This window comes from Haemaphysalis longicornis, unplaced genomic scaffold (genome assembly GCF_048455015.1).
Source record: "Haemaphysalis longicornis isolate Haplotype H1 unplaced genomic scaffold, Haemaphysalis longicornis Haplotype H1 scaffold_12, whole genome shotgun sequence".
In the NCBI taxonomy this organism is placed as follows: Eukaryota; Metazoa; Arthropoda; class Arachnida; order Ixodida; family Ixodidae; genus Haemaphysalis; species Haemaphysalis longicornis.
In genome coordinates, this window is record NW_027526225.1 from 87,503,563 (window position 1) to 87,526,040 (window position 22,478).

General features: G+C 53.0%; 2 protein-coding genes across 2 annotated transcripts in view; one reads left to right on the forward strand and one right to left on the reverse strand.

The window, feature by feature from the left end:
- Window positions 1-22,478, reverse strand: part of LOC144162942 (protein O-linked-mannose beta-1,2-N-acetylglucosaminyltransferase 1-like) — a gene marked incomplete in the record, with an annotated part of 354,130 nt that overhangs the window by 16,535 nt on the left and 315,117 nt on the right. Inside the window, 1 exon segment of the mRNA XM_077693679.1 lies at window positions 15,302-15,670. Within this exon segment, the coding sequence (XP_077549805.1) occupies window positions 15,302-15,439 (138 nt within the window).
- The window catches only part of LOC144162944 (uncharacterized), a 245,362-nt gene that overhangs the window by 2,786 nt on the left and 220,098 nt on the right, over window positions 1-22,478 (forward strand). The gene's annotated exons all lie outside the window — the stretch shown is intronic.

The window sequence follows — 22,478 nt, forward strand, 5'->3', positions numbered from 1 at the left end:
TATTTATTTATTCATTTATTTATTCATTCCTTCATTCATTCGTTCGTTCGTTCATTCATTCATTCATTCATTCATTCATTGCTACTGCAATCCATCATAAGGACCTTGGCAGGAAGGTACAAATGATGAGAACATCACGAAAAGGCAAGCAACAAATACCAAGGCCGCTCTAAAGCGGCGGCGCCGCCGCTCTAGCCCGGCCGTGCAAATACATAGGTACAGACGAAAAATAAACGGCATAATGCAGCACTAAGTTGAACACGATGTGAACAAGGTAAGTGAAGGCTGTTGCGCTTGGCTGTTAGTAAGTACTAAGTTGGTTCCCTTCAGTAATGGTCCCGCGGAAAGAAGCAATATTTAAAAGGAGTAATTGTCATTTCGGCATACCCAGACGACAATGTTATGATGTTATGACATCATTAAACGTCACACAAAGCGTGCCGCTACACTCGTATTACGAGTACAAACAAAATACGTATGGTATATCACGCTCCTATCACGCAGTTTTGTTTTTTAAATCCTGGTTACGCCGGCTGGGGCACTCCTTCAAGACGGATGTGCTACAAGTTGTGTAAGACGTTTTGTGGATGCGTTACAACTGAAACCTGAGGGCTACTACAACATAAAATCTGTCATAAACAGTCATCGCAATGGTTCCAGCATTACTTGGACGCATATAATAGGCAGAAGAATTCGAAGCCCCCACCCATTCCTTTTTATTAATTGATACACGCTCTAAATTACGTGTCAAGGTCACGTGACACGAGCCACATTTAAGAAGGCCGGTTCGAACAAGAATACACTCCGGAAGCTCCTTGGGCCGTCTCCCGCGGCGGTGATTAAACGAAATGCTCTCCGTAACTAATTACGTCCATTAACTAGACGGCCGCAACTCGTTTGCTGAGGTGTTTCCTATTTTTGTTTTCACAACATGAAAATATGAGACTTGAATCATTAAACAACAAGTACGAAAGGCACGATTAAATTAATTTCCCCCAGACACAAGGCGTTTTTATATTAGTATTAAGCGCCCACAGACGTCCGAAATCCTGCCAGCGTAAGTTATCTTCCTCGGGCGGGAATGCGCGCGGGCAACTTTCCAAGAGCCGCAACCTCGAAGGAGAATCTTTGCTGCCAGCAATGCTAGCAGGAGAGGAGTGGCATCGCCCGATAACGCGCAAACCGGCCCATACAAAAGAGAAGTATATGGTTTTCTTTGCCGTTTCAAAATCAATCTGGAGACAACACGCCTTTCTTTTTTTCTCTTTTTTTTACGTACTCACCAAGCAGACCAAAACCGGATACGCGGAATACCAAGCGTGACGTAACTACTTAAAGGGACCCTGCAACACTTTCTATGAACGCTTTCACTAGAGTGAACTAGAATAGATTCTAGTTCACTCTACTTTCACTCTTCCCTTCGCGTCTGGAGGCACTGCGAAAGCTACATTTATCGCCAGCACGAAGCGGCACTGTGTGATGTGCTCGTCGCACCATGTACGCCTTCCGTTTCTGCTTTGTTTTTGTGGTTTTATTTTTAAAGTTGCTATCGAAAAGCGTTCATTTCTGCAACTGAAGGAAAACCGGCCAACAGCCGCTACATGGCCTCAGTGACGTAATTCGGGCCGTCGAAGAACGTCAAGACCCGGAAAGAGAGAAAAATCTTTTGGGCGAGTTTACAAGTTGTCTGATGGGCATAGAGCAGTAATTTTTGGCTGAGGCACTCTGCGACCGGCTAATCTAATACCCCTGTCAAACGTGCCTATTTAAGTGCACTTACGCTGAGTACACTTGGGCTTCCCGAGTGACACTTTGGCTGCGCGCTGCTAAACGACGAAATAAAGTGCCCTTGGCCGTGACGTGAGTGACGATAGCCAGCGTAAATGTTACGCAAAATTACTTGAAATTCCCCCTCTTTATCACGTGAAGAATAATGTAAACATTTCGTTGTGTTTGCATGGTTAAAAATCGCAATCGGCGCCTCGCACAAGACCACAAAAAACAGAGTCGGGACGGCTGAACGCCGGCGCTGATATATTCACTGTTATTCACTGCGCAGTATGACACCAGCATTATTGTTTGGAGGAAATTATCTGAAAGCGTTCAATACAACAGAAATATGCTGAAGCAGGAACACAATCACAGGGCCACAAGAGACCACCTACGAGAACGCCGCAGAGAACGGCTGCCGTGGAGCACAACACCCACCAGGCGGCGCTGGCACGTTGTTGAGAGAGAGGTTATTTTCTTATTTTTCGTCGCTGCTTCAATTTTTTTGAAAAGTAAGTAAGCAATATAACTATAATTAACTTTTAACGTTACTTATTATCATCTAAACGCTCGCGGTTTTATGTTAATTTTTCCGATTTTCGGACTTCTGTTCACGAGATTACTCACTCGGCGAGCTGGCCCCGGTAAAGTGTGTTTGGGGACCACACTCAGCTTAAAGTGCGTTCCTTGTAAAGTGTCATTCGCGTTTGCCGTTTAGCTGCTCCCGAATGACATTTTAGCCGAGTGCACTCTGTGTAAGTGCACTTAAATAGGCACGTTTGACAGGGGTATTAGTACTGGGAGTGTTGGGTGACTACGTTCTGCAAGCATTTAGGATTTCAAAAAAAGTTGAAAAAAGTGTTGCAGGGTCCCTTAAACGCTTATGTATACCGCACCCATCTCCACCTTCCCTAAAGCGAGATTCCATTCCCGTGTAGGTACGAGCCCGTCACTCTCGGTACGTACCTAACTCCATTTCCTGGTTCACTTAGAACACTCCGTCTATTAGAGAGTATTAGCATACCGTGCATACCGTGTGTACTACGTGGCCGCGACTGGGCCTGTGCGCGTTCGTTCCAGTGAGCAGTTGTCCTCCCCGCCGTGCCCCCCCCCCTCCCCCGCGCATGCGTAGTCGGTTCCCCGGGCCGTACGGTTAGGGTAGCCACCCTAACACGGTACGCTAAAACTCGCCGTTTTTTTTTTTTTTTTTTTTCCAGAACCCCGTTGTTCGGTTTCTGCATCCCAGGTGTAGAATCGCGGGTTTTGACGCGATCAGCCAGCAGGTTCGAGACCCGGGAAACGCGAAATTTTTTAGCACGACAAAACCTTCTCTTGGCTCAATTATACGCATTCTTTTCGTAAAGGGCAGTTTGGTATCTCTTCGCTCGGTTCAGGGCGGGCCGTGACATATGAACACGTTTAGTCAACATTCTGCATCTCACCGGAAGTGCGTGTACCTTCGAATTAATGAAATCTTTCAACGCAATATTGCCTCACCTCACTAGATTCAACAATTCCTTGCCCCCCAAACGGAGGGGGAAGGGGCATCACATTACGACACGGTTTTGCCGACTGGGGCTTGCAGGGTGTGCGTTCTTTCGTGGACAACATCTCGATAATCTCCTATATTAAAGCGAAGCTTTAGCGTACTCACTGATGCCGTTGTACGTCAATACGCCCTGCAGGAATGCCATCTTTCTCTGACAGTGGTGATGAATGAGCGTGGGTGAAATGAAAAAAGAACAAAAAAAAAAAGGCGCTTCCCGTGGCCGCAATCGAACCTGGGTCCCTCGCACTATGACGCTGACGTCTGTCCGATTGTTGCATTTCGACTTTTTTTTTCTTTATTATATTGCTCCATTTCGACACGGTCGAAGCGAAGACCAAGCAGCAGGAACATACATACATCACACCATACACCCAAACGTTAGGCCTATGGAGTGCACATCCGAGAGTTGCTGTGGGTATTCCAGAAGAGTGGCGCGTACCTCCAGAGTAGCACATACTCGCAGCGTGGGATTGGCCAACCAAGAAATTCATTACAAGAAAGCTTCGCGTTCAACCATCGTCGTCGTTATACGCAGGGGGGCATGATGTTTTTATCCAACGGGGCAGCCTCTAGACGGCCAGATACGGTCGTGGGCTCGAAAGCGCGAAAACGTCCCTCTCGCCTTTGAGTTACTCGCGCAGCAAATAGCACAACACTCGTTGCCAGAACGGATTTCAACGGCAGGGCCCATCCGTTTTCCCAAAATCCGGTTTTACGGAAGAGGGGGCGAATTCGGTCGAGGGGGGACTTTTCACTGAATTCCGCCCCTTTTCGAGCCCGTTTTTGAAGCACGGGGAGTCTTGTAGCGATCACGAATGATACAATATACGGATCATGCTGATATCCACAAGGCTCGGACAGTGTTTGCCTAAACAGCGCGTAGACAAAGGGTAGAGGAGAGGGTCGACTCGGCCCTCTGGCAATGCTCCCACCCTGACGTACCGCAGCATCTCATCCTCTCTTTCCTCTTCTCTTGCTCAGCAGCATCTTCCTTCACGCATCGAACGCTACTCCCTTCCCGCATCCGCATCTTCCTCATCCCGAGCTTCCGACAACGCGCGCAGCTCCGCCCGTCAAAAATGACAGGCTGGCGAGAACGACGACAGCATCCTGGTAGGCTACGTGCAGTCGCGATCGCGTTACCGAGAGAGTCAACAGCTCTTGCTTATCTAACTCCGTTGTAGGTAGCCAGAAATGGCGTTGTGTTCATTACATCCTCTCACGCCTATGCGCGAAGAAACATTAGACAACGCAGGCACCGCTTATCGCCGCCCAACTTTGCGACGGCGCGTGCCTCGGCTGTCTTTGTCAGGTGTTCTCCTCCCACAAGCGCGCCGCTTCGAAAGACAGGCGAGCGACACATGCGCGCGCACAAAAGCACCAACGAAACAGATCCGCGCGTCCTCAACGTCACCCTGCGTGTCCCGTCGGACGGCCTTCGGTCGCCCGTGGACGCGTCTCCCCTCTACGGTTTCCCGCTCTTCCGGGGTCGCCTGACATTTCCCCATTTCCCCACGACGTTACACCGAACTTTCCCCACCTCTCTCCTTGTTTCTTCCCCTTTCGCGAATCCGCTCGGTGCCCCGGACGAACACGCGCGGCACGTCGGAAAACAAGGTATTGCGTTACCCTCTCCGCATGTCCTGTAGTGAGTCTCTCCCGCGTGCGTTACCCACGCTTGTTTGTGTCTCTTTTACAAAAAAAAAAAAAAAAGAACAGTATACCGAAAAGCGTAGGTGCGCGGTCATATTCCGGTCGTCACAGGTTCTCGCGAGCGACCCGATATAATATTTGGCGGTCTTCCGTGTGCCGTTTGGGCGCCGTCTCTTCAATGCCGGCAGAAAGCTGACAGACAGGACTGTAAACGCCCCAGCAGAAATCAATGTACTATCATCATGAAAACTAAAACTAGACCCTGGATTCGGAGGCAAGCTACAATTACCTCGTGGAATTATGTTTAGAAGAATATGGTTTAAGAAAAATTGAGGGTGAAAGTCGCCAGATATATAAGCTCTTTTTTTTCTTTATACCTGACTCAACACCACCTAGATTGGCAATGGCGCGCAGGCACAATGTACAAAGACGGGCGGTACGTAAAAATGCAGAAACGCTATAGCCTGTATTCACTGGCGAGGCACGCATGCAGGCAGCCATGTGAGTGTGTCGTCACTGATTTCGTCGGGCTACGCGGGATGGCGGTACTTTCCTGTGCTAAGCACATGAAGTGTGTTGGACGTTCCAAACTCTACCCCGACGAACGCAAAATAATGCCTCGACTCCTATGTGAGTGCGATTAATAACATCCCTGTTGACACCAACGTTGAGAATCGGGTTGAAACGGAGCAGACGACGCACCCCGGTGTTTTTTCTTTTTTTTTTCCTGCGGCGTGTGGGAGCGGTGGCACACTCAGCCGCGCCATGTCCGTGGCGTTTCCAGTGTTGCCAAGCGAAGAAATTGACAGCTAAACTTTTCAGTGAATACCATCTATACATTGTATATTTGCACGATTCTAAGGCTCAGTTTTTTCGCTGAAAGTGGCCTTAAAATTTGTGTGCGCATTATAATAGGGCTCGAAATTTAAATCAACTGCAAAGCGGCTAGCTGCATCCCCATAGACACAAATTCTTTTCGAAATCCAACTCAACTCAATTCAGAACATTCCATCAAGATCACGTGAGTAAATTATCGTGTAACTTAGCCTTACCTAGACGTTGCGCAGGTTTATGCTACTGCTGCTACTAGCGCCTCGTTTTAGTCGTCATGTGGCACTCTCGAGCGCAAGGTTATTTTATTTGCCAAGAGCGATGGGAACCGAACGGATCGGGGACGCGTGCGATAAGAGCTGGATAAACAAGTTTATGAAGCACAAGGAAATTTTGCTGCCACAGTTTGTGGGGATCCTAGCGCCCGAGGCCATTGCGCGATCACTGGGTTTGTGCCATCACGCGGCGCTTTTCCCCTCTCTCCTCCGAAATTCCGGCTCGTCTTGGCACCTCTGTGTAGAGCCGAGCTGTCTCTCAAACTCTTGCGTGAGGTGAAGCCTGCAGAGACCGTTGCGGCGATAAAACACTGTCACGCAGCGGGCGCTCCGCCCTGGTAGCGGAGCTAACCTCACCTCATTGGTCCGTTTGAACGAGGCCCGAACCCGACTCTCGGCTTGGACGCGAACGCGCGCCTGCCCGTTCGGGGAGACGCTTCCAGGACGCCGAAGGCGTTGGCCGAAGGTATGTGACGCTTTCTTTACCAGCCGGCTGCCACTCTGTGGCGCCGGCGAAAGCCCACCAGCCCTTCCGGCTGCGGCCCGTGCCTAAGGCTGCTCCTGTTGTCCCTACGCTTGCATATAGTAAGGCCGTACCTACTGTAGTGTGTCGCGTCTCGACTAGATGGCGCCACGGCGACCATCATCATCAGTGGACTCGAGGCGCTCTAATAAAGCAAGCTCCCCGCCGGGGCGGGTTATGTTCCTGCTGGTAGCATCGTGTCTGTACGTGTCTCTCAGGGCTGCGTGCTCTGCCGGGGCGGTCCCTCGGCCTACCCGCTCGGCCACCCTCAACATGGTGTCAGAAGTGGCTTTAGTTCTTCGGTTCAACGCTCGTCCGTAGTTCAACGGTTCAACCAGTTCAACCCCGTACGCCCGTCACGAGACAACCGCCGCCGCCCCCGCCATGACTACCCCTGCCATCGCCGCCGCCGCCGCGCCGCAGCTGACTCAGCTACGCCCACCACCGCCCTTCGACTTCGACAACCCCGGCTCTTGGACTACGTGGCTGCTCCAATATGAGGATTACACTTTCGCCACGGGCCACTACACAGCACCGCCGGAGGTTCAGGTGCGTTCTATGCTCTACTGTATGGGTCCGCAAGCCCGCGTCGTACTCGCAACCACGCTGCTGGGTGACTCCGAGCTCAAAGACGTTGCCGCCGTCAAAAAAGCGTTTACCGACCATTTCATTCATCCGCCCAACGAGCTGTACGAAACGGCCCGCTTTCACCGCCGTGCTCAAGAACCGGGCGAAACTGCCGATGCCTTCTACACGGCTCTCTGCTCGATGGTAAAGCGCTGCAACTACGCGTCGCCGGAAGTCGAGGAAAGGCTCGTCCGCGACCGCTTCGTGGTCGGTTTGCTCGACCGTAACCTCTCGGATAAACTGTGCCGAAGTCCGAAGCTCACCTTGCAAGAGGCACTTACGCAGGTCCGTCAACACGAAGACGCAGAAAACGAGCGCCGGGCACGCGACTCGGCCGACTCGTCACCGCTTGCCGTCGACGCCGCCGCGCGTGTTCGTAACGCGAAAGGAAAGCCTGGGTCACCAGACAGGCCCAACCAGAGAGGGTGCTTTTTCTGCGGACGTTCTTCGCACGAGCGTGCAGACTGTCCGGCTCGACAAGCAACTTGCAATTTCTGCAGCAAGAAAGGGCATTTCGAAACTGTCTGCATGAAGAAAAGAAGAGGCAACTCCAAGCGCACTCGGTCTTCAGCAAGCTCCGTTGAGCTTCACGCGGTGGCAGAGAACCGCCCCAACGCCAAGTTCATCGAAGTACTCGTGAATGGCTCCCCACTGTCGTTCAAGGTGGACTCGGGAGCCGAAGTTTCGGTCGTACCAAGCTCATTTTCCGGAGTTCCGCCAAAACTTCAAGTTCCAGAAGGCGAGCTCAAAGGTCCCGGTAATCACACGTTGCCTGTCCTGGGTACATACCAAGCCACACTCACGTGGAAAGGCAAGTCCGTGGAGCAGAAACTGTATGTTCTGGAATCCAAAACAGTTCCCTTGTTAGGCTTCCCTGCAATTCAGGCCCTGGGGGTATGCAAGTTCCTTGACCATGTCTCAGGCTCACAGGAGTCGTCCGGAGAGCTGCTCTTAGACCCTGGCCTTTTCGAGGGACTGGGGACATTGCCTGACGCCTACACAATCCGTTTGAAACCCGGGGCGACGCCCTTCTCACTAAGTGCCCCGAGACGTCTTCCTTTACCTCTCCATGAGCCCATCAAGAAAAAACTGGACAAGATGGAATCGGAAGGAGTGATCCGCCGCGTCGATGCTCCGACAGAGTGGTGTGCTGGACTGGTAGCTGTGCCAAAAGGTGATGGTGATTACAGGATCTGCGTAGATCTCTCTCAGCTTAACAAAGCCGTCCTTCGCGAACGCCACATGCTACCGACGGTGGAACAATGCCTAGGCTTGCTTGGAGAGGCCAAGTTTTTTTCTAAGCTGGATGCTAAGTCAAGTTTTCATCAAGTCATGCTGTCTCCACAGTCACAGCTGTACACAACGTTCATTACCCCGTTTGGTCGCTATTGCTTTCTGCGGCTGCCATTCGGCATCACATCGGCACCCGAGTATTTCCAGAAGCAAATGTCTCGGATACTAGAAGGCCAGACCGGCGTAGTGAACATGATTGATGACATCCTTGTCTTTGGCAAGACTCGTAAAGAGCATGACCAGCGCCTCCAGCAGGTCCTCGCACGGCTCTTTAAGGCAGGCATCACGCTCAACCGAGACAAATGTTCCTTCGGCACCAACAGTGTCAAGTTCTAGGAGTCGTAGTGAGTGCCCACGGTATTTCACCCGACCCTGACAAGGTGGCAGCCATCAAGCGTCTGCCTGCTCCCGAAGACCTCTCTGGTGTTCGTCGTCTACTGGGACTCGTGAATCATGTGGGACGTTTCTTGCCGAATGTTTCGGACGTCACCGCACCTATTCGTGCCCTGCTTCAGAAGAACTCTGAATGGACATGGGGCCCATCGCAGCAGTCTGCTTTCGGGAAGCTAAAAGAACTGCTGTGCTCTGAACGGTGCGTTGCAACTTACAACACCCAGTACAAGACAACTGTTTCAGCAGATGCAAGCTCCTTTGGCCTGGGGGCCGTGCTTCTGCAAGAGCAACCATCCGGAGAGCGTCGAGCAGTTGCCTTCGCTTCAAGGTCTCTCACGTCGGCAGAAACAAGATACAGCCAAACCGAAAAAGAAGCATTGGCAGCCAGCTGGGCTGTGCAGAGGTTCGACCAGTATGTCCGTGGTCTGGACTTCATCCTGGAGACCGACCATCAGCCTCTCGTTGCACTTTTAGGCAACATGGAAATCGACCTCTTGCCACCTAGAATCCAGCGCTTCCGTCTGAAGCTCATGAGCTACCAGTACAAGGTACTCTATGTACCCGGCAAACTCTTGGCTACAGCTGATACGCTCTCTCGAGCTCCTGTGGATGCTCCTTCGTCGCAGCAGGCCGACCAGGTCGAACTCTACGTGCAAGAACTCGTCCGCTCCCTTCCAGGTCTTGTCTCCACACGGTGGGACGACCTGCGCCAAGCCCAAGCATCTGACGGCGAGTGTGACCTTCTCGTGGAGTACTGTACTAAGGGTTGGCCCAGACAGTCTCGGTTGCCACTTCATCTGAAAAAGTATTGGCAACACAGGGGAGACCTCACTGTGTGTGATGGTTTGCTCCTGAAGAACACTCGCATTGTCATCCCCACCTCTCTTCAGCGGTACATGCTGGAACTGCTCCATGAAGGCCATCAAGGGATCAACCGCTGCAAGGCAGTGGCACGAGAGTCGGTATGGTGGCCTGACATCAACAGCCAAATTGAGAACACCGTCTCCAGCTGCCCCAAGTGTGCTGAGACTCGGGTCCAACGTCCAGAACCCATGATGGCTACTGTCACACCAAGTCTTCCGTGGGAGGAGGTGGGCGCCGACCTCTTCCACCTGAACGGCAGGGACTACATTCTTCTGGTTGACTACAGGTCCAGATTCCCCGAGGTCATCAGCCTTGGGTCAACATCAGCAGCAGCAGTAATCACAGCAATCAAGAGCGTTTTCGCCCGCCATGGTATCCCCAAGTTACTGCGCACAGACAATGGTCCTCAGTTCGCGGCCAGGGAATTCGGGGACTTTGCACTGGCCTACGGCTTCCATCACGTCACGAGCAGTCCTCGGTTCCCGCAGTCAAATGGGGAGGTGGAGCGAATGGTCCGCACTGTCAAAGACCTCCTAGGCAAGTCGGAAGACCCGTACCTGGCCCTGCTGGCCTACCGAGACACACCGGGCGTCAATGGACATAGCCCTGCACAGCTGTTAATGGGCAGACGCCTGCAAACTCGCATACCCAAATCGGGTAACCAGCTGAAGCCAGGCTGGCCGTCTTCGGTAGAAGTGGACCAGCGGGATCGTGCTAACAGGCAAAGACAGGCAAAGGACTTCAACAGAAGACACGCTGCTCGTGAACTTCGTCTGCTTCAGCCAGGTGAACATGTTTGGGTCCGGGATATCAAGAGTCCAGCTGTCGTCTTGAGCCCAGCGCAGCGTCCGCGCTCGTACGTGGTAGAGACTCCCAAAGGGGTGCTGCAGCGCAACCGCAGTCACCTTGTTCCTACTTCACCCTCACCATCAGTGGCCACCGGGAGTGAGCAAGCGTCCCCTTCTGCGTCACATGGTGCGACACCACCAACTGTGCGGGAGCCCACTGCGCAGGTGTCACGGTTCGGTCGAACCATTCGCCAGCCAAGGAGGCTGGACTTGTGAGGGCTTCTGAACCTGGACTTCTGAAGGGGGGATGTAGTGTGTCGCGTCTCGACTAGATGGCGCCACGGCGACCATCATCATCAGTGGACTCGAGGCGCTCTAATAAAGCAAGCTCCCCGCCGGGGCGGGTTATGTTCCTGCTGATAGCATCGTGTCTGTACGTGTCTCTCAGGGCTGCGTGCTCTGCCGGGGCGGTCCCTCGGCGTACCCGCTCGGCCACCCTCAACACCTACCACTCGACGAACACGCCGTGCGGTACGCGCCTGTGAGCGAATGGGCCCCGTCTCCCTCGCTGCTGCGAGCCGATCCGGCCAGCACGGCGATGCGCGCGCGCACAACGTGCGAGCACCCCGGAATTTGCCCTGACAGAAGAGCCCACTGGCTCTGCGCCGACGAAACGTGCGCACTTGCGCGTGGCGCCCCATCGCCCCTTTCACCTAACGGGAAGTACGTACCTGTACTGTAAATTGTGTAACGGAAGAGGTGCCCTCTCCAGATGCGGACAATATGGCAGTGTCATCGGAACTGCACCATGCGTCATCGGCACCACGGCTGTCGTCCGGCAGCTGCCTCGCTCGCGCTGGACGGCAGCCACCACCAGCGTCGGGTCATCGCTCTTTGGCGAGGCACTCACCGGGTGCCACGCGAGGTCTACACCTGAGCAGCGCCCTCGCGGTCATCATACCTGCCGGCTGGCTGCTCAGGCCGCATTTCCTCTTGGCTGGTACTCCCCTTCACGGAGCTGCTGTCTCGACGCTACGGTGAGGTCGTTCCGGCACTGGCGCCCACCATCTTCCTTTCTTGACTGACCACAACGGACGTTTCCCCTAAAAAACTTTCGTGCTCCCAACCGCAGAACTTTGCACAAGCCCCGCGGAACCGCGTCTCCTGAATTTGTAGAAATATTCTCGTAGCTCAGAGTAGTTTGTAGCATGCCTGTGTCTTCTCTTTTGCCCTAATTCTTTATAGTCGTAGTGTGTGCTCTTTTTGTAACCCTATGTAGCATAGTCTCGCCCTGCATGTATATATTATTACCATTATTGTTTTTAATAGTGTCGCGTTCATTGTAATGGCATATTTCAATAGCTTCATTTTTTTGCATGCATGTGGAACCAATTACTATGTATTATGTATCTCAGTGTCGCGTGTAGTTTCCTGTGTGTATCATTTGTGCTGGAGGGGGGTAGTGTTGGTAGTGTAGTTTGTAAATATTTTGTATGGGCTGGGGACTGAGACTGCCCTGTGCATGCATTCTTTTCTACTCTTTGCCGTCTTTTGCATGCCTGGGCGATGGCCGGTCAGCTCTTCTCAGACCGGCGAGGGCATTTAAGGAGAGGGGAGGTGCATGAATGAGTTTGTGGTCTCTCTACCTCGCAATATGCATAACCCTAACATTGCACAAGGCAGGCACTCATGCACACTGCGAGGAACCACCGCGGGTCCGAGCTATTTGAGCACGCTCACGATACTGAAACGCCGTCGCGCCAACTTAACACCGCCTCTGTTGGGCAGGTGGAGAAGGGGGCGACAAAGGAATATGCCCAGGGCACGGAGGGAAGACGTTTATTTTATACTAACATTCTAGTCACATATTTTACAGTCCCAATTACACAATTTACAGCACAGGTACGTACTTCCCGCTAGGTGAAAGGGGCGATGGGGCGCCACGCGCAAGTGCGCACGTTTCGTCGGCGCAGAGCCAGTGGGCTCTTCTGTCAGGGCAAATTCCGGGGTGCGCGCACGTTGTTGTGCGCGCGCGCATCGCCGTGCTGGCCGGATCGGCTCGCAGCAGCGAGGGAGACGGGGCCCATTCGCTCACAGGCGCGTACCGCACGGCGTGTTCGTCGAGTGGTAGGTACGGCCTTACTATATGCAAGCGTAGGGACAACAGGAGCAGCCTTGGGCACGGGCCGCAGCCGGAAGGGCTGGTGGGCTTTCGCCGGCGCAACAGAGTTGCCGCCGGCTGGTAAAGAAAGCGTCACATACCTTCGGCCAACGCCTTCGGCGTCCTGGAAGCGTCTCCCCGAACGGGCAGGCGCGCGTTCGCGTCCAAGCCGAGAGTCGGGTTCGGGCCTCGTTCAAACGGACCAATGAGGTGAGGTTAGCTCCGCTACCAGGGCGGAGCGCCCGCTGCGTGACAGTGTTTTATCGCCGCAACGGTCTCTGCAGGCTTCACCTCACGCAAGAGTTTGAGAGACGGCTCGGCTCTACACAGAGGCGCCAAGACGAGCCGGAATTTCGGAGGAGAGAGGGGAAAAGCGCCGCGTGATGGCACAAACCCAGTGATCGCGCAATGGCCTCGGGCGCTAGGATCCCCACAAGTTGCATCGTCAAATAACACGTCTTCTGCCAGGAACGTGGTGCAGGTCTTTTAGATTTGCGCGATTGAATTGGCATAAAATTACTTTTTCGAGCTTTCATGAGTAAACCTAACACTCGGGGCGCGTTACAACAGGTGCTTCTACCACGCACAAAGCCCACTTCGTTAGAGGTTACCGCACAGCACACCTTTATTTGATGTTCTCCCCTCGCTCGCTCCAATTTACGAAACACGCGGATAGCGAACTATTGTTGGAGCCCCACGTATCGCTACAGTTTGAAGCCTCAACTTTGGCGCCTTTTTTATACACCCCGGTTCGCAAACTTTTTCGCACAGCGCTGGGAGTTCTAGAGCGGGAATAAGCCAATGGGGAGGGCGGACGCAGTGGAATCAGCCAATCACGGGTGCGCACGCAACGATAACAGTGTTCATCCGCGCTCACATCATCTGCTGCTTTATCCGGAACTGAGGCGCATACAAAGCGAGCACTCTTTTTCCGGGCGTATTGTTTTCGACGCCTCTTGACACCTCGCCGCTTCAACAGCGCCGCACGGAATTAGCGGAACGCAATATAAATGCGCGAATAGATAGCGACCGCCAGGCGGCGCTGTCGGTCAATGTTTACAAATCGCGAAGTAATGTGAGTCGCTGGAAAGTTACGAGAAATAACAGCAGTGTGGTGAACGAGGAGCAAAAAGCGACGAAACGAAAGGGGCGAAAACGGGAAGGGAAGTTTAAAAGCCACAGGCACGAGAACGATATTCCCGCGGAAAAACGACAAGGACGGTGCACGCGAGGAAGAGCGCGCGAGAGGGGAGGGAGCGGAAACAATTAGCGGTGCCTTACATTGTGTCGGGATGTATCGACCTTCACCGAAAGCATGCGGCAGGGTGCGCCGACCATATTGTCCGCGCTGTCCAATCAAGGAGCGGATACACGAGCCTCAACGTACGAGAAGGGCGGAAAGAAAGAAAGAAAGAAAAAACGGGGATATAGGGTGTGTTATTTCCGCGGTCTTCGAAGCTTCGTTATAATTGCTGCTGCCTAGGTGCTTCGAAATTTGCTTTCCACGTCTTTCTCTTTTGTCTTTCTTTTCGTTTCAAAAAAAGAAGGAAAAGTGGACTTTTCAACCGGCCGAACAGCCTTACTACCCTTTCCTTTTATTAATATGACACGCGGTGCGATTCGACGCTGTGCTACAAGATACCGCAAAAATGAGTCAGGTGTAACGCCTGTAAACCTAGTTGTCCGGAGCGAAAGGTCTGCCTGGATTGGCTTGAGTACACCAGTGTTTCGTGGAAGTTAGGCTACTGGATGGTTTTTTTTTTTTTATTCAGCCGGTCGCTTGCGCTGGATGACACGTACGCACAGACAGCCCAGCCGCTGCACCATCCACGGCGATACTGGGCGACCAAGCATCGGCGAAGCAGCCGTTAAGCCCTCGCCCAGTCACGCGGTACCGCAGCGGCGAGGCTCCGAGCGGTCGAAGCTGCGACGCCTCTCCGCAGCGGATCACGTGGGGTGACGTCTTGGATATGCAGAGCGAAAGCTTCGTTCAGCCCAGTTAAGTCTTGGTTTCACTTGGTTAACCTTTGATTTAGCTGCAATTGTACTTCTGTACACACTCGCCGTTAAGCCAGGCAAGACAGCTGTGCCTAGTCGGTTACTAGCTATGAATTCGATTAGGCTTCGGGAGACACGCTCCAGTGAAGCAGCTCCCCGGCGATATCCGCGGGGTGGTCAGACACCACCTGCCGGCGACGGCTCAAAGCTCCCTGCTCCATCGTAACGGTCAGAAAAGACGGCTTAGCCTCGCTCTCATCCATGGCCAAGCTAGCACAGACTGGGTGAACGCGGCGCTCCTTAGCCAGGTAGTGGCGGGTCACGTGGTCAGGCGGTGACCTAGCTGCGGAGAGCGCATGCGCCAAGTGACGGCGGCAGCAGAGCTCGGCGAGTCACGTGATGCGTTGCCAAGGCTACGGCGCGGCTGCGGTCAGATGAAGGTCACATTCCCGGCGACGGCGAAACTCGGCTGGACTAGGTTAGTAAAGCTGCGCTTTAAAAAACGCGCGCAGAAACGCGTCGTTCTCCGCGCACGTGTTTCGCCCTTCTAGGTCGTGAGCGAAGTGTCGCACTCACCTGGCACGTCCTGGCGAGGAACCGCCGGTGTCGCACGTGCCGCACGTAGAGTCCCGCGCGCAGCAGCGTGGCCCCGGCGAGGCCCGCACCGCCGGGAGCCACGGGTCCCGACGACGACGACAGCGCGGACGCGGCCATCGGCGGCGGGGCAGCGGGGTGGAGGCCGCCGCTGCTCAGGCGTCGTCGGTCGACGCCGGCGGCGGCGGCGGCAGGCCGGCGGGAGCTCCTCCGTCGTTGGCCGGCTCCTCCGTGCTCCGCACCTCCGGGCAGCCCGCGAGGACGGCCATCCGGGGAGCCCCCCGCGCACCGCGACAACACGCCGGAGAGGGGGGCGACGACGCACGCGCTCTCACCTCGCCGCACAGTCGCCTGCGCAGGAGAACACGGTGGCGGACATTCCGTTATTCCCCGGAACTATTTCAACAGTTTCTCACACCCCCTCACCACACAAGCAGGGACACTGTTGTGCTCCTCAACAATTGCACCGCAGGCTGCGTTGCTTGCAGCGCTCGGAATGGTTGAACCGCCGCTTTGTGGGAACGCACTCCGAGAGCGACATTCAACTCGATTGCAAAGGTGCACCCACGCGGAGGAGCCAGCTTTACAGGCTAAGAGGAGCAAGAAAAGCTGCCCGCCTAACTGCGTTGGCACTGCTCTTTGCCAGGTGCTGGGGAGATTACGAAGGACAGAGAATACGATCGAACAGAGAGGGCACCTTGCAAGTCTTATCCCCGCAGCGCCACGATTAAGGGGAAAGTAGGAACCCTGCCGCTGCGGCTAGCTCCTTCCGTGTCACGTGTTATGTTTTCCAGCGTGCCACAGTTGGTCGTAATGGTGAATAAAGCGTTCAATTTGTCTTTCTCCGCAGACACACGCGGGCACAGTGCTAATCAATATTTCTATAAAATAAAACAGCAAGAACGCCTCGTCAGGGCTCCGAAGGGGGCAGTGCATACCGGATACGTGTTACGCACGCACGCGTACCCTAAAACGTATCGTAGAAAAAAAAAAACGCAAAAAGAAAAAGAGAAAGCCAGGAGGAGGGGAAACAATGCGTTCCTTTCCTACGGCTCCACTGCGTGGGATACGTGCCGCGAAGAGGCACGCATCACCTAATTAATAGCGACGCACGCTTAGGGGGGGTGTCGGCCCCGGAACTATACAACGCCCGAGTACTAAGGAATAATTATTGCCGCTGGCTCGCGGTTTCTCCGCTAACGCCGCGGCTGAATAATAATGAACGGCCAATTTCGCGTGTGGTCTCTCGAGGAAGCAAGAATAACAAGCGTACGAGCTAAAAAAAAAAAATACAAGAATTGAAATGAGGAGCGAACAAGAAAGGCTGCCACCAAGGTGGGGCAAGACGCCACCGCCTAAAATCCCGACGGAACGCAGCGGCGTCCGAACAAAACGCTACCAGACAAAAAGCCGCGTCCCACTCGAAAGCCCGGCCGCAAAAGCGGGGGCCCCCCCGCACAAGCGCGCACCGTTCCGGCTTCGCCGAACTTTCTCCGGCGAGAAAAGAAGACGCTCTCCTACGGCATCCCCTCTACTTCTTCTTCACGGCCGCGCCATGCACAAAGGGAGTGTTTGCGTTCCAAAAAGGTGAACGAGCCGAAACCGCCATCCCACGTGCGCCCAGCGGGGGAGGATGGAGGGACGTGCACGGAGGAGGATAGCGTCGTGCTGGGGGAGGGTCCAAAAGAAACGCCGTTTTCTCTCCTTATTCTCTCCTTCTTATTCTCCTTCTCTTCTTTTATTCCCCTGTATCTTATTCCTTGTTTCCTTTTTGGGGGGGCTCTACGAGCCGTGCGTCTGCATTTCACGTTCCTGCCGAGCGCGTGTTTACCTTACGACTTTGATACAATGAACCGTCGCGACGGGTAATGACGCAACCAAGCTCCTACGGCTGCTGCTCCTTGCAGACTCTCGAAAGCTGCGTATGCTTTCGAGGGGCCGCAGCGGGGGTGCATGCTGAGCGCAGTCCGCCACAAGTCCGGGGGAGATCTTTCACGCTGAACTTTTCCCTACCCTTTGACAGAACGCTCGCGCTGTGCAAAAACATGCGATAAATTGCGTGGGCAGACTGAGCTCGTCCTCAGATCGCCAGTTGCTTAAAACGCTGAAGCATTGCAGACTAAACTATGTGGTTTGGTTCGTCGAAAACCTCGGGAGTATTTTCTTTTTGTTGCGTTACCGCTGTATCTCGTTCGCGTGCCTGAACTGAATGAACGCAGCGCTAGTTTTCAAAGTACACCTTTTTCTGTATTACTTAGGAACGTAAGAAATGCCTTTACTCGGTTAGAAAACCACGTTTGCTTCTCGTCGCTTAACGGACGTGACCATTGGAAGCGTGTGGTTGACGGGAAATAACCGAAACATCTTCTCCCACTTTCATCATCGTCTTCGTCTTCATCGTCATCCTGTCTTCCTCTTCCATGTTTCTGAAATAAATCCCTAGATTCTGAAATAAATCCCTAGATTCTGAAATAAATCCCTAGATGCACTGAAATAAATCCCTAGAATAAATTCTCCAATATTTGGCAGCTAAAATACTCTCCAAGCATGTGAAAATTAAGCTGCGCACGTTGGAAACTCAACTTAAACTTCAGTTCTAAAACAGCATTCGCTTTGTGGTAGACGATTGTGTCGCGGTGAACGCCGATGCTGCTGCTGTGTACGTACTCGCAGAGAGCAGAGAGTGATCAATGACAAACTAAAAATAGTCACGTCATATAAACTCGTTTTCATTGTAAGAAAACGAGTAAACAATAATTCACGGCAACTACATACGCGATTGAGACGCGGAGAAATCCTCCTCCGTGAACCTTCGGCAAGCTCAGCCACTAGACGACTGAGCTATGCGGAAAAGCCAAGCGACAGGCACCTTTGAAAGGGAGCGAAGGAACGCGCACGGGGCATAACAAACTATAAGCGAATATGCAAGGTAGCGACAGCACTGCACTGACTGGCGATGACGCAGAATAATAAATTAAAAAAAAAAAAAACGCACAGCGGAGTGTTAACCAGATGCGATGCTCAACTATTTTCTGTGTTCGGTTCACGGTAGAGCTTCGAATTTGGTCCTGACAGACAATAAACGATGACAAGAGAGGCTTCTAACATACTGTTCGGAACCGAGCGAATTCCGCCGCTTTCTGTTTTGCGGATGAGCAAGGCGAAGACAAAATGCGCGCGTGACAACAAGCCGGAAAATCGCGAAAGCACTTCCCTATTCGTCGGGTTAGGGACGCCTAACTTTTCGCACACGCTCAATCGAGAAAGAAGGCAGAAAGCAAGGATGGGGGAGTCTTCATATCCTCTCCTTCTTCCAATTTATGTTTACGACTTTCAAGCTGCTGACCGTTTCGACCTTGGCTCCACGGCGGACTGTCGCTTGCGAAGCTTTCGCCTCGCGCACTCACGCGACGTGGGTGGAAGCTGGTGGAAGGGACCGGAACCGACGGACCCTTCGACGAAACAAGCAATAGCGAGAAGACGATGAAGAAGGGAGCACGGAGATGGAGCGCGGTTGTTGCCGGGGCGCGCGAGAGAGGCTGCGCAGAACCTTGCACGGTTTTTATGCGCGCGGACGACGTTACGGCGTTGCGTGGGATGAGTGGACGACGCTCGTGAAAAGGAGAGGAGCAACAACCGGAACTGCGGAGTGCACAGAAATCGCGCTTTGGCTTGGAATGGGCAGAACAAGAAAAAAAAGGAGGGGGGAGGGGGCACGTCCGGCTTCTTTCAGGCGACGAAATTTAAGCGAACTACGTCCAGACCCTTTGCGTAAAAAAAGTCAAAGCCTTAAGAGAAAGATGGTGAAACGCGAAGCTTTCTCCCAAGCAACCTGAGTGAAAGTCAAAGTCCGAAATCCAAACTGCTTCGAACATGTCGGAGTGGCGCAACCGGACAGACGTCGGCTTCATAACACGAATGATCCAGGTTCGATTCCGACCGCGGAAAGCGTTTTCAACACGAAATTGTTTTATTCCCGGATGCACCAACATTTCGCTGACGTCATATCCGTCACGGAAATTACGCCATTACAACAAAGCAAGCGGCCTGTAAAGGGTGCACCCCTGCACACAGGGTATTCTTGCGGGGAAGCAACCTTTAGCACTAATGAGCAATGGAAGCTAAAACGTCATTAGAGATGTACAGGGCTGAGAAGATGAACATCAGAAAGGAAAATTTCTACGATAATTCCCAGGGCAGTGCTTTGCTTTTTGAGGCTAGAGCAGGTTGCTGCGAACTAAGAGTTTTGTGGGGAAGTATTCACAAAATGATGGGGTATGTGTGGTCTGCGGAAAAGAAACAGAAACTATGCGGCACATAGTGTTAGAATGTGAGGGCATCCATCCAAATCTACATGAAGGGAATATTGGGCTTCCAGAAGCCCTAGGATTTAAGGGTATCCCAGAGGAAGTTAACTTCAAGGCTGTCGAGGGGACGAAAAGAAGATTAGAATGCTGGTGGACGAAAAGCAGAGGGGAATATTGCCTAGGACAGTTACCACCTGTAACAGGGAAAAGAAAGTATTTCGGGCCTAATAAGCGTTAGTGCCTGCCCTAAGCAGCGCTAGTATTAAACCAAGAGTGTAAAACATGGTTATATTAGCCCTTTTTGGTAAGATGACATGTCATCACCCCGCTTCAAAGGGGAAACCAATAGGAATCATCAATCATCATCATCATCAGCAGGTTATACTTAGGGTTGCTCGTTTTCTGGTTTTATATTTTAACACGAAAGTGTTTTGTGCCGGGGTACACCGGGGACTCACGTCATGTCCGTCACGGAAATGACGCCAGTACACCTTGGCCGAAGCGACCCGCCAGCAGGACGTCGCTCGCCGAGCACACCCACAAGGCAGCCGCCGACCCGCAAATCATGCTCATGCAGATTTCGCTGCACATTTCACATTCGTGTTTCACCGATTTCTATGGTAGAGGAATCAACCACAGTTTTTATTTCTTCTTAAAGCGCTTCGCGTTTCATCACCACCGTCATCATCATCATACGCCCTTTGTGGAAAACTATTGTGTAAGGTTGGCTTTCATGCAGTGTGTTTTGATGTTACGATGTACGGCGCAAGTGGGGCATAGAAAGCTTCGCTTTAAAAGACGATTGACTTGAAAGCTGTCGTCCCTATTCTCGGAGCAACAATACAGTGCAGGACGTGGAGCGTGTGTCGTGACTTAAATATTTTCGCACGGAACTATGTCCGTTTGTCCGCTACGAGAACTGCGGAGTTAACGTAAGTCACACCCTGTACCAGGGTACTTTGTTGGATACCAGTTGGGCTTGCGGGCTGGGCGATACGTAGAAGCCAGTTACTGCCGTGGCATGATTGTTTCTCTCTTTTTTTTTCGTTCACGGCAAAATCGTGAAGCATAAACAGTAGCGGAGGGAGAAAAACACCATTTCCTCTCCCACCACGGACGTTCACTGATCGCCTAGAATATAGCTGTGTACAGTATTAAACTAGGCCCTGTTACCCTGTTACCCTGTTGCCCTGTTTTCACGAGTTACCCGCTGCCGTGGCTCAGTGGGTAAGGCTTCGAACCGCTTATCCCGGTGTCGCGGGTTCGATCCCGGTCGCGATTGCCTCTTCTGACAAATGCGAAAACGTTTTTTTTTTTTTTGTTCGTTTTGCGACTTACAACGTCCTTCGTGGCCGGAATGGAATAAAGCGCATTATCGGGAGCCAGTTCCTTCGAATAAAAAAATCCCTGGCCATCTCCACTAACGCGAAATCTGGGGAGGGGCGAAGCATGCAGTGCATAAGTGTATTCTTGGCGCCTTGGCGTTTTTACCCACGGATATGAAACCGTTGGGGGTAGACGTATACAGCTTTGCAGTAAAAGTCTCGTGTCTTTGAAGCATGGAGCTGTCTAGCGCGAGGCATAAGCGAGTGTCCCGGTGTTTTTTTTTCAGTACGCGTGACGTTCTAGCGCGAGGCGTAAACGCGTTTCCCGGTGTTTTAGTACCGTGACTACATGAGACTACGATTACGACGACGACGACAGGAGACGCCAACAGCCCTAGTCCCTAAGGGGCTTCGCTCCTGAAAGACGATATATGTTGCCGTCACGGTACTCTACCCCCCCTCGATCTTACTTCCTCCTCACTATCGCCGATTCCGACAGCTTGAGCACGAGTGAACATTCTCATCACGCCGCGCAGGTTATCGCAAGGAAGCGCCGCTTCACGGTCGGCGCTGAGAACACTGGGCGTAGTAGCGGCCTTGCTCGCTAAAAGCAAAGCGCGAAAGCGGAGACGACACGGGCGTGAATGGGCGTTCGGGGCCCCGCACGTGATGTCCCGCCGGGAGGGGGGCCAGCAGAGACACGCCCCGCAATTAATGATCCGTTGAGGGGACACGGCGCGTCGCGCGGGGTTGCGCAATTTCGCGACTCCCCCAGTCGTGCGTGACACGGTTGTGCGGATCGAGGCGAGGGTGGCAACGGAGACAATGGGCAGTTTGTCACACCAGCAGTCGGCCTTTTTGCTCAGCGGCCAGCATTGAATATTATTACTACGCAGCTTCCGTCCACGTACGAAGTCGGCCGTGTCGCACGCGTGTAACTAACTGAAAAGTGAGTGAAAACAGTCGAGCCGTACGCCGGGCCCACCTGAGATCTGTATCAAGCGCTCTTGTTTGAATGCGAAATCGTTAATGGCCCAATGAGCGAAAAAGCCGGCGCAGGCGTTTAACAGCGAAACGGCTCCTTGGGAAGCGCTCCATGGCACGAGGCGTTCCATAGCGCGAGATTGAACTCGGCAGTAGTGATATGTGGCTGTCTACGCCAGTACGCCGCAGATGAAGGGAGCGGAAAAAACGCAGCCAAACGAGCGAATAGGCAAGCTGAGAAATTCGCCATAGTCGTCAGCTCTCCTATTACACGGCAGCATGAACAAGCAGCGGCGCAACACGTAGGAGACAGACCGAAGTCATTCGGAAGCGTTCAGGCGAATCGCAAAGGAAAGCGCCTCAAGCAGCAAGAGTATACAAGGGCCTTCGACGACACGAAGCGGAAGCTGGGCGTCACAGCTGCTTAACTGGACATTCATGCTATCGCATGCACGGCCCATAAAGAAACGCTTAGGTGTTCTCGGACTGTTTTCCTCCCCCTCCATAACTCTCCTCACGCGGAAAGAGGGAAGAAAAAGCGTG